The sequence below is a fragment of the Neopsephotus bourkii genome, unplaced genomic scaffold, assembly GCF_033783945.1.
Source record: "Neopsephotus bourkii isolate Nb327-2 ecotype Australia unplaced genomic scaffold, CSIRO-AGI_Nbou_v1 NB_1637, whole genome shotgun sequence".
Lineage (NCBI taxonomy): Eukaryota > Metazoa > Chordata > Aves > Psittaciformes > Psittacidae > Neopsephotus > Neopsephotus bourkii.
Genome location: NW_026902112.1, coordinates 9124895 through 9142599, shown reverse-complemented (window position 1 = coordinate 9142599; position 17705 = coordinate 9124895). Strand labels below are relative to the sequence as shown.

Below are 17705 nucleotides of genomic sequence, written 5' to 3'. Positions count from 1 at the left end.
GGCCTCTGGCATTTGCTTTATTTTTGAAACTCCAAAGCCATGAAGCTGTTGCTGCCTGTGTTTGGTTTCCAAATTCAAAAGTTCTGGCAGTTGATCAAATGCTGTAGCTGTGTCTTTTCAGTTGGGATAATGTAATGATTGGTGATAACTTCTCTAGTTGTGCATGCTAACTGGAATTAGCAGGATTTGATGGACGTTTTTTGTTGAAGCATTTTGCATGAATACTTTTGCAAATTCATTTTGCATGTTTCTTGTTTTTAAATTTGGCCACTTTGAAAAAAAATTGGGGCTTCAAACCTATTGCTGGATGGTTTGTAGTGAAAATAAATCCTGTCTTGAAATATAACATTGTTGCTCTGAATTTTCCATAAAATTATGCTGGGATCCTAGAAAAGAGTTGGGGATAAAGGGGTAAAGCATGTGTCCTTTATGAGGTAGAAGCGGAAATGGTGTTGAGCAGTGCTTTTTGGTTCCTGGAACAGGTTTGTTCTCCAGTTTGAAGCAGTAGTAGTGGTCAGTGATAGTCATGATCATGGTTATTATTCTGAAGAGAACATGAAAAGTGTGTTAGGTACCAAATTATCCTTACGGAATAAGATTCTAAGCAAGTTTTGTAGTCAACTATATGTGCAAATGCATTGAGGAGAGGATCTTCTGAAGGAGTTTCCATGACTAGTGCTCTGGAGTATTCTACATGTGACCCTGCATTGTGGCATAGCTTTCCTTGGGAGTGTTTCCAAGTGCATCACACTTCTGAAGGGGCTTGCAGTATCTTTGGGTGAGACTTGGGTATATCTTTGAAACTTAATGTCTTAAATGGTCTTCTAGAGGAAAAATAAAGAGAAATGGGTCTTAGCAGTACAGTCCTACAAGGAGCTGACCTAGAAAGGTTGTCCTCTTATCCTAGAAGAGGTAGCAGTTAATTTACATGGACTTTCTGCCATCAAATAGATTAGAATTAAACAGTAGGGAGCCAAAATAATTAAACAGTGTTTTAATAAAACAACTAAATCAGAAGTTATCTGTAAGCTTCTCACTTCAGCTTCATGGCAAGATTCTTCAGGTAAAGCTGTGAAGCAAAACTAGCAGGGTGTTAAAATGAATAGTCATAACTTTATGGTGATTTATATACACATGCATGATTTTTCCATTAAATTTGCACCTCAGTATGCTCTGAAGAAGCCATCAGTCACTTAGACATACTTGTAATGATCTGATCTTATAAATTAATATTAGATTTTCTTCATAACAGGCTTCCTAAATACAAAGTAAATGAAGTTTTGCTGTCTGTGGAGAGTGGGTTTTGCTTCAATAGAATCAGAATAGTTATGGTTGGAATCTTTGCCTTTTGTCTTTTTGGACATACTTGCAGTAACTGGGGCAGTGGAAAGAAGCCTGAATTCATTGTACTTAATTCTGAGCATTAAATTAAGACACAGTTTATACGTATGGTGCAAGCTTACTCTATGATTAGTGAGAAAATGTTTTCCAGGAGGATAGTGAAGGCTTGCAGGGACTGTAAGAGATAGGTCCTATCTGGGCACCACACTGAAAAGCCTTAAAGTAGGTGGAATGAATTCAGTCTTTGAATAATTCATAATAAATTTTTTCAGCACCAGGGATAAATTATCTGTTTGTTTATAAATAGGGAGAGTTTCTAAGAGAGATGTGTTTTATATGAACAATGTTTATTAACATCTAAGTGAATAATTCATACAAACTTTGCATATATTGACATATGCATAAATCTGCAGCAAAATTGGGTATTGGTTAGGAAGAGCTGTTGGTGAGGCTGTGTGATTGGTTTTAGGTTCTGATTTAGGAGTCTGCCACCATCTCTTTTCCTTTGGCTGTATGACTCATATTTATCAGCTTAATTGTATGCATTCTGGAAACCCACTTAAAAACTACAGTTTTGAGAGAATAAGAAGTGAAATTTGTCCATAAACAGAGAGCTCACTTGAAAGTGTAGAGAGAGGAAATTTGAAGTGTTACCATTTTTGAAAGGAATCAGAGCTGTGTAAAGAAACAATGATTCTCCAATTCCCCTGTTTATTCTGTAGCACTTCTAATTTCACTGTGAAATGCAGAGATTAGTAAAACCTGACTTGTAAACAGCTTCCACTCTCCTGTACAATACTGATTCGAGAGTACAGAATATCTTTTTGATGAAGGTATTTCTTTCTAACGCAAAGCTCAGCTGAAATCCTGATGAGTTTTGGTGCCTTTCCATGGTTTATGTAAAACAGCTTTAGTTTGCACTTTGAATTTTTTTGCCTTTTTTTCCTTAAGAATATCTGCAAAGTAGATGCCTGCTGAAAAATAAAAGAAATAGTGCAATTTTTTGACATATCTGAAAGGACAAGGGTCATATTTAGCTTCATTTAATGTCATCTTCAGTCAGTTGTGAACATGATGTGATAGATCAGAAAAGTGGGAACATTTATATAGGAGTTATTTGTAACTTTTTAGGCAGAGAGGAGCAATAGGAGACATGCTTCTTGTCTCCTTTTATCATTTCTTGTAATCAGTGACACTGGTTCTGGTTGCTTTTCTATTTAAGTTTTACAAGGGTATTGTATGTGCTTCCCTGTATCTTCTCTTTTTAAATGTCCTCTGTACATATAGGTCATTTAGTTTCTATTCATCTTGAGCTGTTCTTTTTCAAACCAACTACAAGGAATGAGGCATTTGGTGGCTGAATGCAGTGGTTATCCTTTGGAATTGCTGCTTCTGTCTAGTGTAAAAAACTCAATCCAAGTACCTCATAAGCAAACAAACCAGTAACATGTAATTGCTTTTATTATTACCATTTCTCTCAGGCTTTCTGCCTTAAAATTTAAAGGAAATAATTTAATATGTTTATTCCTACCCATATACTTTCTGTGGTTCTGTCCTCTTATTCCCCTCCCATTACAAACTTCATGAAGGTAGTCTGTTCAGATGTGTTAGAAGAGGTTATTTCAGCCTCTCTTTAATTCATCTCTGGGGGCCTTTGGGAGGTTCTTTGTGGGGAAAACCCCCACCACCCCAAACCCCATTTCATTCCATAATTATGGTATTTCCTCTCGTAGTCAGGTCTTGCTCTAGGGCTGTTAGGGTTCTGTGTTTGGAGAATGGATGTTACACTGTTTTGAAGTTGTTAGGTTTAAATACGCTAGGTAATTTTGTAAAAAGGTATTTTCTTGAACTTAGTTGAATTGAAACAGTATCACTACACCTACTAAAATGTAGTAGATGTATTGATCTACTAAAAGCTAAAAAGGTAGAACTATGACAGTCAGTCCAAGATGGTTCTTTGTATTTTTTGTAACCCCTTTTAACCAGGTTCTTTGGAGATGCTTCAGGTGTATAATAAAAAATGGCATCTTCAGCAATTCTTTTAATTAAAATTTAACTCTCAGGTAACTTTTAGTTTAGTTTAAACCAGCAAAAAAAAAAAATCCCTTGGTATGAAGTTTGGGCAATAAAACTGTAAGCCTATATATGTACTTAGAAGACATTGTTCAGGAAAAGGATATACTATTGGACTAATGTATATAGATGAATAAAATATCTAAGTTGGTACTTAATTTTTCACTAAGAAAATAAGTCTATAATGCAAAGCAAGGACATTCTTGCTAGTGAATGCTTTTTCAGGAGGGTAAACAGGAGAATTGCTGATGGAGAGTAGCATTCCTCTGAACTGGGACTTAAGCCATGAGGTGCTTTGAATGTCTAGCATGGTGTACTTCACATCTGGCAATGTTTTTTTAGATGCAACTTACTAAAGCCAAAAATATAAATAGGTTAGTGCATTTATCACGTGGATTTGTGCCCAAGTCATGTTTTCAGTTGTACCAAAGTGTCTGTTTAATATATTCAGTAGGACTTCATTGGCCTTGGGTACTAATTTTGTGTGGGAAAGGGAAGAACTTCACCATTTCTTTCAATATGTAAGAAAAGGAGGAGCAAGAGAAACCCTGCCAGTTCTTCCCTGAAGTGATAGTGGTCTTTCACTGGTCATCCCTTCAGAAGAAAAACGTACTTGTTTCACGTTTCTCATTGTTTCACAAGCCATTGGAATACTCTCTCCAGGGAAATGGTGGACTCCTCAATGTTAGACACTTTTAAGATTAGGCTGGACATTGTGCTGAGACGCCTAGTCTAGGTTTTGCTTTGCCTAGAAAGGTTGGACAAGATGATCCTTGAGGTCCCTTCCAACCTGGTCTTCTGTGATTGTTTCAGGACCATGACATTTCTAAAAGCACAGTATTTCTCTACAATAATAAGCAACTCTACAAACAGAAGCCAGTGCTGGCAGCAGCAGCAGTTGCTGCATGGTGAGAGGAGTGAGAAGCCTGGGAGGTCCCCAGTGAGTGTCTGAAGGGGTTGCTGGGCAGGTCCCACCAGTGGAGATGAGCAGGGGTCCCCTGCTTTTTTTCCGTGTGGGCACCAGTGGCATGGTAAAGCAAAACCCTGGCAAGATCAAGCAGGAGTTCAGGGCCTTGGAGGCACAAGTGAAAGAGGCAGGGGTGCAAGTGATTTTCTATGTCTTGTCAGACAGAGATAGTCAGATGGAAGTCAATCCATCGTGAAAGTTCAATACCTGGCTTCATGGCGGGTGGTGTCATTAGGGCTTTGGTTTCTGTGATCATGGGGAGTCCTTCAACAAATACAGCCTATCTGGGATAGACAGGATCCACCTATCCATGCAGAAGAATCTTTGCTAGCAGATAGGCTGACTTCGCCAATACTGCTTTAATTAATGACCTTAGAAGGTAGTGTCCAAAATTGTGTGACACCTGCATATTCATGATGATGGGTGGATGAGTGCAACTATGAGAGTAGTTAGGCATGCGCCCCAACCCTTTCCAAAGGTAAGATTCCTTGGTTCAGCCAAGTAATAAGGCAACAAAAAGGAAGAACTGGTGCTTCATGCCCAGTCTGAGAGTTATGATGTCAGGAACTACAGAAATATTGTGGGAATACTCATGACTGGAAGATATGAGTCAGGACAGCAAGGCTGATGAAACCTTACTTCAGCTGCCTAAGGAAAACGTGAGCCAACAGAACCTGCTTCTCATGAGTGACTTCAATTACACTGACATTTCTTGGGAAGCAACACAGTGGGGTACAAGTTGTCCATCAGTTTCCTGGGATGCTTCCTGCTATAGGTTCTGGACCTGCCACCTAGGAGCAGTGCTAGGTTACTGCTCACAAACCAAGAAGATTTGCTTGGCAACATAAGTTCCAATGGTAGCCTTGAATACAGTGACAACAGCGTTGTGTAGTTTAAGATCCTGCAAAGCACACTGAAGACCAGTAGCAGCACAAAGACCCTGGATTTTAGAAGAGTCAACAAGAATATGCCTGGAGCCCAGATGCAAGGGATTCCATGGGAAGCATCCATGGAGGGCAAAGGAGCTTGTGAGTGCTGGGAGTTATTCAAGAGCAACCTCTTGGATGCACCATAACGGTCCATTCCCCACTAAGGGAAAGGCAGAACAAGAGATTACCCTGGCTTAGCCATGAGCTTTTGGGTATGTTTAAAAGCAAAAAAGAAGCATACCAACTATGGAAAGGCAGCCAAATACCCATTGAGGACTAGGAGAACCTTGGTTTGGGGGTTTTCAAGATATAACTGGACAGGGTGCTAAACAACCTGATCTAGGCCCCCCTTCCCATGGAAAGTTGGACAGAGGAACTTCTGAGCTCCTTCCAAATGGAATATTCTATGATTCTGTTTTATTTCATTTGTGACAAAGTCATTAAAGTGCTCTGAAATACAGTCTTTTACCTTTGACTATCTGTGTAAATGCTGTGTAGGCAAAATATATGATACATTACTTTATTTTTTCAATATATCCTCAAATTATTGGGTCTTTTGCATACTATGCTGGTTAGAATTTGCTCAAGAGACAGGAAATGAATGTTGATCTACTATTAAGGAGGAAAGAAAATTGACTTTAAGTGTTTAATGCCTTAAATAAGCATTTCCTGTAACTAACTGTGAATGATATCTTTTATTTTGCAGGCACTATAAGAAGCGTTGTCAGGGCAGGATGCGGAAACACGTTGGTGACCTGTGTTTACAAGCTGGAATGTTACAGGATTCCTTGGTGCATTATCACATGGCAGTGGAACTTCTGCGCTCTGTGAATGACTTTCTGTGGCTTGGAGGTAGGATCAAGTGATGATGGTGATTCAAAGAGTTGCTAAACCCGAGTATATCAAACTCTTTTCTAACTTTCCTTCTGTATTGTATAAAGTAGGGATGATTTTAGTGACCAGCATCTGAATATCAGGTGTGATTAAGAATGAAGCTGAGGTAAAAACGAGTAAGAAGTGAAAAAGGAACGTGTTTGAGATAACCTGCAACATAAAATGTGTCACTGTAGTGAAGTGCGTACTTTGAAAAAGAAAAAAGATTCTTTGGAAAGTATTTGGTTTGTTTTTTTGAGTGGATTGTACAGATGTTTTAAAAATCTTTCCTGTGGATATATATTATGGACTGTTGGGACATGATTTCTGCCTTTATATCTACCAAGGTAACAAGTATTTAACTTTACTGGCATAAATTCCTTCCATTCACATTAGGTCTTAGCCTTCACTTTTTTCCCTCCTTTTCCTTCATCCTTTCCTTTTCTCATTCCTGCTTTTTTCTATTTATTGGATGTACAAGTGATCTTTGAGCACAGTTTCTGCTTCTCAAATTCATACCCTTTCAGGGCAATTGCTGTTTCCAGTTCTGCTTTTAGCTCTCGCATTCTACTTGAAAATCCATTTAGCTTCCTAAGGTTGCATATTTATCTTACATTTAATTATAATTATCTAATTATGAATAAGTAATAATAGCTATTACTATCAATCATAATATTAATATTTATACATTTATATTATTTATTGCATTATAATGTTACAGTTAGCTCTGTAGGTTACATATTATGAAAACCGTAACACCTTCTGACCTTCCACTTACTTCCTTTTCCTTTTCCAAAAAGTTAATGGCTCAGGATTCTTCAATTGGGAAAGGAGATCTTGTGCAGAGCATGAAAATATTTTAAGGCCCATCTGTTGGACAACCAAATTATACTTAGACTCATAGAATAATTTGGGTTGGAAGTGACTTCTGGTGGTCCTCAAGTATCACCTCCTGCTCCTATCACATCCAGTTAAATCAGGGTGCTCAGGGACCTGTCCAGTTGAGATTGAGGTGTATTTAAGGATGGAAATTCTGCAGTCTCTGAGCAACCTGTTCTTTTTGCTGCTCCTAATTTGAAAAAACCCAACAATGAAACACAGATTTTACTGCATTAAAGCAGAATTTTTTGTGTCAACTTGTGTTAGCCCTAATCCAATCACTGCACCTCTTCCCTGGTTTTGTGGGTTTGTGTCCATTTGGATTAAGTGTTTTGTATGTCTGTCTTCCTGTATTGTGGCTAATACAGATTCTGTCTGGGGAGGTCTGATGGTAAACCTTGTCAGTGAAAACAGAGACAAAAAGGACATTAAGTATCTCAGGCTTTTCCATGACCTTTGTCACCAGAGGTCTCCAATTCGAGGTGTACTTCATGTTTGTGTAAATAGACTTTACTACATAATACTTTGTTGCTTCTCTTCTAATCTGTTGTCTTTTTCTTTACAGCTGCTCTTGAGGGGTTATGTTCAGCATCAGTCATTTACCATTATCCGGGTGGTACTGGAGGTAAAGTTGGATCTCGCAGGGCACAAGGAGGTTCTCTTTCTGCTGAGGCAGGCAACAGACACAGGCCAGGTAAGGATGGGATTTTGTTTTTACTCTGTTTGCCACCATTGAACATCTGGAAGTTTCCTCTCTGAGTGAGTCCTAACTCTATAAAACTACACCAATGACAGGATGGAGGAAGGGGGTGGGAAGAACGTATTTCTTTTAAAGATTATTAAATCAATGACTTTAGTGTTTTGGTCTTAATGTCAACATGTACTTTGCATAGAGTTGCAGAGGTTATGATCACTTAATCTGATTGTTAGTAGTGGCTGCATTAGTTTGAATTTTGCTGGAGGAGATGCAGACAGCTTTCATAAAGTACAGAATATGTGCAGCTCTGCCACATCACAAGAAGTTGGGTACAGTTGTTCAGAGGTGTTTTGCTATTCTAAAGTCAATATTTAGTAAATAGATTTGGTTAACTAAATACCGGTAAACCAACATAATTTTTAAGGTTTAGCATACTTTTTTCTAAGCTCTCAAATTGAATAACTAATACAAGGATTAACATTGATGTGATAGACATTCTTTGAGAAATGGTCTGCTTAAAGTATTTTAGAAATCGCTAGGAGAGTAACACAGAGAAAATTAACTCTGCTGTTCACCTGCATCTGGAATATTGTATGCCATTTCCCATAAGAAATCTTGTACCAACCAAGATGTTCTTTCCCTATAATAAGCCCCATATCCCTGTAGGTAGTAAGCTGCCCACAGTCTGTAAGGTGATCCAGAGGGTGGTCATTTTAACTGATCTTGATGGGTTTCACCCCTGGACAGCTCTGTTGGGTCTCTTTAGGTTCTTGGGGTTCAGCTGCTTGTCACTGTTCCTCTGTTCCTTTGTGTTTGTGGCAAAGAGCCTTTAATCACATAATGTAACACTTGCCACACAGTGTTAAGACTCCTGGAAGTTTCTGGGGTTCCGGGACAGGCTGTGTATGGTAGTGAATGAAAAAGGTTTTGATTATTATGGGCTAGATGGGCCTCTGTTCTGACCCAGCTGCTGCTATGTATGTACTCAGGTTCTTACGCAGTTCTGAAACAATCAGAAGCTGGATTTAAGTGCTGGCATTAAATCCTTTTGTGTGTAATGTGATCAGAATGAATTCTTGCATCAAAGGAAAACAACCACTCATCTTTATTCATGTCTAAGTCATAATCTAGTTAACCTTGTAAACACTTGCTTTGTATTACCTTTATTGCAAACTGTGTATGTTGACACCAGGTAGTTAATACAATAAAATTACTTTATTTCAGGGGAGAATACTAGTTTTTCATATAATAAGTAGTCATTAAAATCTGTACTTATGGTCCCATTATCTATGAGGGCATTTTATGTTGTCTGTTACAGTATAATTTTGCAGTTATTGAACTTCATCCACTTTTCAATGAGTATTTAACAGTAGATGTTGCAGTCTGTTTGTAATGGGTATTCCTCGTTTCTAAAGAAGGTAATAACTAAGTCATAGCTATCAAAATAATTGAACAAAATATGTTCTGGGTATATTATTGCTGCTCCTTTATATAAATTATCTTGTAATTCCAAGTCCTGTTTGCAAACTTGTTAGTTTTGTCATACTTAGTTTCACATGACAAGATTTTCAGAGGATTTTTGTGTGAAGAAAAGCTGGTTACAGGTTTTTTGTCATTGCTTCCAGACAAAAATGTTACTTCAGTAGATGTTGTTCCCTAACTCTACTTATGATCTCTTGATGTTTTCAGACCTGAACTGCTGAGCTCTCTCTAGCCAAACAGCTATTGGTGTGATGTATTTTTCCTACAGGGTTTTCTGAAAGTTTCTTTTCAATACCTTTTTTTTTGACACTACAGTGCCTTTCATTTAAAATCTTTTCAAATTGCACCTTTGTTTATAATCCACATTATTATAATTAATATTTGGGGACAGTATTTAATCTGGGGAACAAATTCCAATGTATCTTTCAGTAGGATAAGGCCAGAAACAAAAGGGGTTTCCAAATTCTTTGCAAATCAAGAAAAAATGCACTTGGAACTGACATTCAATTCGTGCCCACTTCTGAGGCGTTACAGATGTGAGAGTTACCTTTATTGCTTCCTGATGTGCCTGGAACTGCACCTCTTCTTGTGCCTGTACTTCAGCCTTGGCAGGACGGGGTTTCTTGGTACTGTTTTTGTGCCCAGACCCAGTCAAGAGAAACATCTTTCTCTTGAATCTCCTGTGATTTCCACCATTTGGCATGTTGAGGCTATTGCGCAGGACGTGGCTGCTGAAAAAGCGTGGTGGTGTCTGCTTTATATAGAAACATCTTGGGAAAGAGAAGCATTAATATCATCTCTGTTTGTATGATACAGAGCACAAGCTTAAGAGGACAGTATTAAAGGGTTTATTGGTGTACCCTTCAGCTTTTTCTGAAACATTTTGAATAGGACTAGTTCATTCAGAAGAGAGTTGGTTGATAACCTAGTGTTTAAAGTACTTGTCTGATGGAATGAGGCATGGAATCTTGCCTGCTCCAAGGACAGGTTTCTTCCGTGGTCATTGCCATGAGCAAGCTGCAGTGTTTAGCTGATTAAGAAAAGACATGACATGGACCTGTTGGAGGAGTCCAGAGGACACAGTGAAGATGCTCCAAGGGCTGGAGAACCTCTCCTGTGAGAGAGTCTGAGAGATCTGGGCTTGTTCTGTCTGGAGAAGAGAAGGCTCTGGGGAGACCTTAGAGCAGCTCCAGTGCCTAAAGGGGCTACAAGAAACCTGGAGAGAGGGACTTTGGACAAAGACCTGTAGGGACAGGACAAGGGGAAATGGCTTTAACCTGACAGAGGGGAGATTGAGATGGGACCTTAGGTAGAAGTTCTTCCCTGTGAGGGTGCTGAGGTGCTGGCACAGGGTGCCCAGAGAAGCTGTGACTGCCCCATCCCTGACAGTGCTTGAGGCCAGGTTGGACACAGGGGCTTGGAGCAAGCTGCTCTAGTGGAAGGTGTCCCTGCCTGTGGCAGGGGTTGGAACTGGATGAGCTTTAAGGTCCCTTCCAACATAAACCATTCTGTGATTCCATGAAAAGGGAACTTTGATTTTTCAAATCTTTAATCAAGGACTTCTTGTATTCCTAAACCCTTCTATTTGTAAGGGGGAGAGCTTTAGGCTGTGTCCCCTTTAAGGGATGGATTCCTGTCTGTAGCTTTCGGTGTAAAAGATGATTTTGAGTTGCTTAATTCCTGTTGGCCAGGAACCTGGCCATATTCAGTTGGCTGTGTGATTTGTGTATTGAATAACTTGAGTTTAGATTTCTTTATGTGTCCCTTACTAGCAGTTCTGAGTTTCTCTGCTGTGTTTTATTTGCTTGAAGTGCTAAGCTCTTAATTTTGTCACCTGACCTTCCTCTTTCCGCAAGCAGAAGTAGGACACCTGAGTGAAGTGTTGGAATATCTTACAGATCTAGCTCTAAATCTCTGCTTCACCAGCCTGAGGTCTGAGCAAATCAGCTGAAGGGAGATCCTGCCTCGCTCAGAAAGCAATGGCTTTTGACTGCTTAACAATTTTACTCCCATGTTTAATCAAAGTTTAAGACAACAAGGTGTTATATAGCTGATAATCCTACTTGCAACACTCTTGGCGACTGTTTTATGTGAATATCCTGGCTCGTTGGGTTGGCATGACTCAATTATTCAGAAAATTTGGTGGAGTGAAATTAATGGCAATTGAAAGGGATACAGTTGCTTCGAAATGTTATTCATGTGTATTGTGTAGATTAAATGAGCTCCCACAAGGAGATTTAAGTGCTATAGGAGCTGATGTTAAACTACAGTAAGTGGATTGTGACGGAAACTTGCCAACTAAAACAAGAAGAAAGAAAAAGCATATGGCTTTAACTTACACACTGAACATTCTTCAGTTCTTGGTGTGTTTTAGAATTCATTGCAAGTTTATGGGATTTTTACATTTATTTTTTAACAAAATGAGATTTAACATGTGATGACTCCTTGAAATATAAATGGTAATCCTGCAAAAGGGCAATGATGATCCTGATAAATCTTATCATTTTGTTCAAGCTTATTGTGTTGGCTATATTCAAGGCTGAAAACAAAATCATTTTTGTTCCTCCTTTTAGGGGCACAAGAAGTTCTCATTGATCCAGGTACATTATTTTCATGCATGTTTCCAAAGTATTTTCTTTCATTATTTGCATATGTTTTGCATTTGTATAGACAGTTACTGCCATTGGCCAAAACTAGGACTTATTCCTGATGTTTCAGGTTTTGGCTATAAATCTTGAGGAAGCAAAGAGCCTGAAGGGTAACTGGCACAAAATAAATGATGTTGTTCCATGACTGTGTCCCTGTGAATTATAACCAAGATTGTTTCTTCTTATGAGTAGGGAGGATATACACTTTTTAAACCAACAAACCTAAACGGTCCCATGGAGTCCAGTAATGCTATGGGGCTCTCTCAGTCATCAATAATGAAGATTTTACCTTTAACTTCCATGAAAACCCTAAGGTTTAATCTACAGATGTGCTTGGTAGGATTCTTTATAGGTTGATGAACATATGAAATAGTTGTTTCAGCATTTGAGCATAATGTGTTTCTGAATATATACACGGACTAGAAAGTGTATTTAACAGATACTTTAACTCTCTGTCCACTGAGAGTTAGAACAGTTCTGAAACACAAAGATTCCATCTCAATAGGGAAACCTTTTGGAAAAATAAATTACCATATAATCCCATGGAGGAGCATGTAAAAAGCTACAGAGCCTTGCTAAACCTTGGGTATATGTTTTCAACTTTATGATGTTAACTCTGCAATAAAATTAAATTCTAGACATAAAATGTTCACGGTCTTTGTAATACCCCAGATTTCCTTGGCTTCTACTTCAGATTCTTACCCCTTATGTATGTAAAGACTCTTTCTGTCTCTCACCTTCTTTCTCATATAAGGAAAGCAATTTCTTGCTGAGCTTCCTTTTAAACATGGAAGGCTCAGATTTGGTAGCCTTTGTTACAACACAAACTTGGTTTTCTGTGATTGGCCATAGGGAAGAGAAGTATGTTTTAAATGACTGGAGGAGGTCACTGTTCTAATAACCAGTTCATAAAAAAAATACACTTTTTGTTTCTTAGGTGTGCTTTAAAAATACAGTTTTTAAGTAGAACAAGGAATAATTGAAAGATTAAAATCACATGTTCAGGCAATAATCTAGCTTTAGCAATCTAATATTTCATGCAGAGTCCAAATGTTCAGATAAGTGCAAAACATGATGAATATGTTTTGTTTTTACTAAGTGAAAGGTTATTTCCTGTTTGCTGCTTTATGACTGAATCAATTTTTCATTTGTACTCTGTAGCACAGTAAAACAGAACTAGTGTTTTCTAGGTGGGGCATGATTTCTTTCTGTGTAGGACAAGTATTTGTGTATGCTTTGGTCAAACCTACAGCATATCCGTGTTTTTTTCTTAGATATGTAGTGTTTGCTTAAAGTCCTTCTGCTCATTTCCTACCCTGTTCTGTTCCAGGTGCGCTGACTTCAAATGGTATTAATGCAGATACCAGTGCTGAGATAGGACGTGCCAAGAATTGCCTTAGTCCTGAAGACATCATAGACAAATATAAAGAAGCCATTTCTTACTATGGCAAGGTAATCCTACTTCGTTTTGAGAAAGTTCAGTGGAATTCTTGTGAATAATGAATTGCTGTGCTTTTCAGAGGTTCTTCTGAAGCACATGCAATAAAGTTTGTAAACCTTATGACAATGGAAGAAACAAGAATAATTTATACTGTTGAATTAAGTGCTTGGTTTAGAGTCTGGGAATGCCAGAACTTAGGTCAAAGACAACAGCAATGTGCTGCTGTTTACTGTGCCTTCTAGTACCTGGAGGTTTTGGATTAATTGTCTTGTATTTTTAAAGCACTCTAAGCAGAAGTATTAGATACTTGAAGGTTTGGTAACTATTACACGTTTATGGTCCTTAATGCATACATCGTGGACTCCAGTGATGCTTTTATGTATTGTGTAAGCTGAATGCTTATTTACTGTACCTGCTGGAAGGTTCTCTGGGGAATTCAGGGGTTTATGAAGAGGTTGCTGATGATGGGTATGATTTTAGGGGCCTGTTCAGGGAGGCTTGGATTTAGAGCATGTGGAGGAGTTAAGGGGTCATGGAGGAAAGGTGAAGGACAAACAGTTTTAAAAGAGGATTTAGAAAAACTAAACAGTTCTCAGCTCTACTGGAGGATTTCTTTAGATCTTTGTGCAAATGCTCAGCACATAATATAAAAGGTGATAATGTAGCTTCGTGTTTGCATTCATAACATGAAAAAAATATACTGTGACAATAGTGGCTCAGTATCCTAATGAATAGTAAAGATAAGTTTAATTGCATTGCAGTGTAGTTACTTATGCTTTAATCACTGTTTAATGTCAGGTATCTCTATGTGTGATATTGAAAGTATCTTTGGACTAAGCTATGTAAATATGACGTGGCATATCCATGTCTGTGTTGAAGGGAGACTCTCCAAACAGAACAAGATAAATTGTATGTGTGAGTTAATTTATGATCAGGAGCAATGAAAGATGATAGCTTTGGGGATGGTTTCACATAATTTTGAGTCCAACCATATAACAGTAATTCTCAAGTATGCATTCAGGTTTTTGTTACCTTAAGGGTAAATTGCTCACCTAGAAAGAATGAAATTGCTTTAGACATATAAAATTGGGGCAGGATATTTATATTTTGACTGTAATAACATACATTCTGCTCTCAGCAAGTAATAACTACATTTCTTAACAGCTTCACTTGCAGGTAACAAAGATCTTTGTTTTGGGACTGATCTGTAACTGTTTAGGACAATCATAGTTAGCTTTTGTCTGTTCAAGTCTCACAGGTAGAATAACTCCTAGTTCTAATGCTGAGGAAGCAGCATTTTGTATGTATTTTTTGTTACCACTTTAAGAAACTTTTGTAGCATTTTCTAAAATGCTTCAATGGTTTGGTTTTTGCTGATGTAAATGTATGAGAGGCTTGGGGAAGAGTGTGGAAAGCTGCTCATGAAAAAGGACATGGGGGCTGCTGAACATGACCAGCTTGTGCCCAGGCAGCCAAGAAGGCCAGCAGCATCCTGGCTTGTGTCAGCACCAGTTTGGCAGCAGGACCAGGGCAGTGATCATCCCCCTGATACATCCCACTGGTGAGGCCACACCTTGAATCCTGTTTTCAGTTCTGAGACCCTCACTACAAGAGAGACATAGAGGTGCTGGAGCAGGGCCAGAGAAGGGCAATGGAGCTGGTGAAGGGTCTGGCACACAAGTGTGGTGGGGAAGGGCTGAGACACCTGGGGAGTTCAGTCTAAAGAAGGCTCAGGGAGGATCTTATCGCTCCCTACAACTGCCTGACAGGAGGATGGAGAGAGGTGGGGTCGGTCTCTTCTCCCAAGTGACAAGTGATAGGACAAAAGGAAATGAGTTCAAGCTGCACCAGGGGAGGTTTAGATTGGATATTAGGGAAAATATCATCAGTGAGACAGTGGTCAGGCATTGGAACAGGCTGCCCAGGGCAGTGGTAGAAGTCCTTGGGAATGTTCAAAACCCATGTGAACAAAGCACTCAGTGACACTGTTTAGTACTGCAGGACTGTTGGCAGTACTGCAGTAAAGATTGGGCTTGATGATCTCAAAGGCCTTTTCCAACCTAGTTGATTCTATGAGAGTAATACATAACTGCTTTGGTGAAGTAACTCCTGCATTTTGTTCTGAGCTTAATTTCCTCCATTAGATTTCAAACATGGTAAGTACTCAAACAGAGTTTAACTTCAGCAGGAGATGGGCTGACTGAAATATCCAATATCGGCATTGTTTGAGGAAATAACTTGATCATATTGTCTAGAAAACTACCTGTGTTTGTTGCCAAGCTCAGACAGATCAATGCACATCTACTTCTGCCTTTCTTAAGCAAGCTGGATAACTGAAACAGTCATTACAGAAAATACTTTGTGAATAGATACTAGAAAACTCAGAATGGTTTGTAAGTCGCTTGTCATCAATGAGAATGTTTTAACTAAAGAGAAATGGATGCAGTAAAATTAAAGTTGTTGCTACAGCATCCTGTCCTTGTATAAAGTATTTCATAATAAGTAGAAAAGGTAAGATTAATTCCTCATTTATCATGATAGAACAGTTTCAGGTGCTGATGAATTATTGTTAAACTGACCTTTTTGCTTACATACCTCTTACACTGGGAGGTAAGTTGCAGACACCTCACCCACACCCACATATATATGTCATTACCCAAAATGTTCCTGATATTCCCAATTTTTCTCCTCATCTGAGCTCTCAGTCTGAATTGTGTTGTGCCTCAAAATAAGGAATTTAATGAAGAGGCTGAAAGCCATTGTTTTGCATAATAACATTTTAGATGACACCTTAATTTTCAGTTGGATATATGCTGATAATTTAACAGCATAGTCACTGGCATTAAGGAATAGCTGGGTTTGGAAGATGTGACAGCTGATTTATGTGTTGAGCAGAAATACTTATCAAATCTAGCAGGTGAAATACTTCAATATAATTTTAATTTTCTCCCTCTTCAAGTACAAGAATGCTGGGGTGATTGAACTGGAAGCCTGCGTGAAGGCAGTGAGAGTCCTTGCAATACAGAAAAGGAGCATGGAAGCCTCTGAGTTTCTTCAGAATGCAGTTTATATCAACCTTCGTCAGGTCAGTGTGGAAAGTCCATTTATTCTTTTCTTGTCTGAGAGGTTATACTGAGGTGTGAAAGTTACTTAGATTCAGGAAACTTCATTTTCTGTATCACTGCCTTTCTTCTCACTAGGACTTACAAGGATTTTCACATACGTGAATCTGGTTTAAAAGGTATTCAGAGTTCATCTAAAAACATGAGGACTTACTTTCAGATTAAAGACTATTGGTTTTTCTCCCTTGTGAAGAAAAAATCCAATTGTTGCTCTGTTGTGATGTTTCATTGGAGAAAAATAGCTGCTTGGGACAGATCTACAATGGATTTTTTTGTATCTTTTTCAATGAAACTGTGAACAAATCAGAAATGGCCTTTTGCAAAGTGATCTTAGGAATGGTGAGAATGAATCATCTGAGGGTGCTGAGGCACTGGCACAGGTTACCCAGAGAAGCTGTGGCTGCCCCATCCCTGGCAGTGTTCAAGGCCAGGTTGGATGGCGCTTGGAGCAACCTGCTCTAGTGGAAGGTTTGGAACTGGATGAGCTTTAAGGTCCCTTCCAACAGAAACCATTATGCGATTCTTTGATTCTATGTATTTTGTTGTAGTTCAGTTGGAATTTAGGGAGTTAATGCAGCAGAATGTTTGACACTGTTTTCTATAGCTTTCTCCTGAACAAACTGGCAAGATACAGTGGATAAGTGGTCTGCAAATGGTTAGGAAGTTGGCTAACCAGCCACTCTCAGAGGGTCGTAATGAAAGGTTTTTACTTGGGCTGGTAGCTTGTCACAGGTGGGGTCCCTGGGGGTTTGATAGAGGGCCCCAAGCTGTTCAACACCTTCAAAATATCTGCATGATGGGATTGATGATGATACCAAACTGGGTGGTGAGGTTGGTGCATCAAGTGGAGGAATGAAGACTAGAGCAGCTTTCTTCCTGCTGGAGTAGGTAATGTTAATCTGGCACTTCCATGTTCTTTCTGAATAACAGCTTTTGGGGATTCTAGTAAGCTGTTATAAAATTGTTCTGTAGTTTACTTTTGTGCCTTTTGTTCTTTCCAGCTGCATTGATTCATGACAGTTTTCAGCTTGCTGCAATTGCCTTTTTACAACTTTTGTTATAGGGATTGTTTTTTTGTATGGATGGGCGGTATTTTTGCACTGGGCCTCATCTTGAGGTTTCAGTTCTGAGGGAAATAGGAACTTCAGCTTCAAAGATTGTCTGAAACTTTCTATAATGATTTACAAGTCTTATCTGCCTGTGTCTCTTTATATCCTGAAGTACTAAGATCTGAACTACTAGATAAGATCATT

At 38.8% G+C, this 17705-nt stretch overlaps 1 protein-coding gene across 5 annotated transcripts in view; it reads left to right on the top strand.

Annotated features, from left to right (window-relative positions):
- Window positions 1-17705, top strand: part of TRAPPC9 (trafficking protein particle complex subunit 9) — a 498862-nt gene that overhangs the window by 7024 nt on the left and 474133 nt on the right. For 4 of the 5 annotated variants that reach the window (XM_061374152.1, XM_061374153.1, XM_061374155.1 and 1 more), the window contains 5 exons: window positions 6017-6162; window positions 7628-7756; window positions 11815-11841; window positions 13220-13341; window positions 16290-16415. In XM_061374152.1, the coding sequence (XP_061230136.1) occupies window positions 6017-6162; window positions 7628-7756; window positions 11815-11841; window positions 13220-13341; window positions 16290-16415 (550 nt within the window). The remainder of the gene's footprint in view (window positions 1-6016; window positions 6163-7627; window positions 7757-11814; window positions 11842-13219; window positions 13342-16289; window positions 16416-17705) is intronic. The other variant, XM_061374154.1, reaches the window with a different exon arrangement.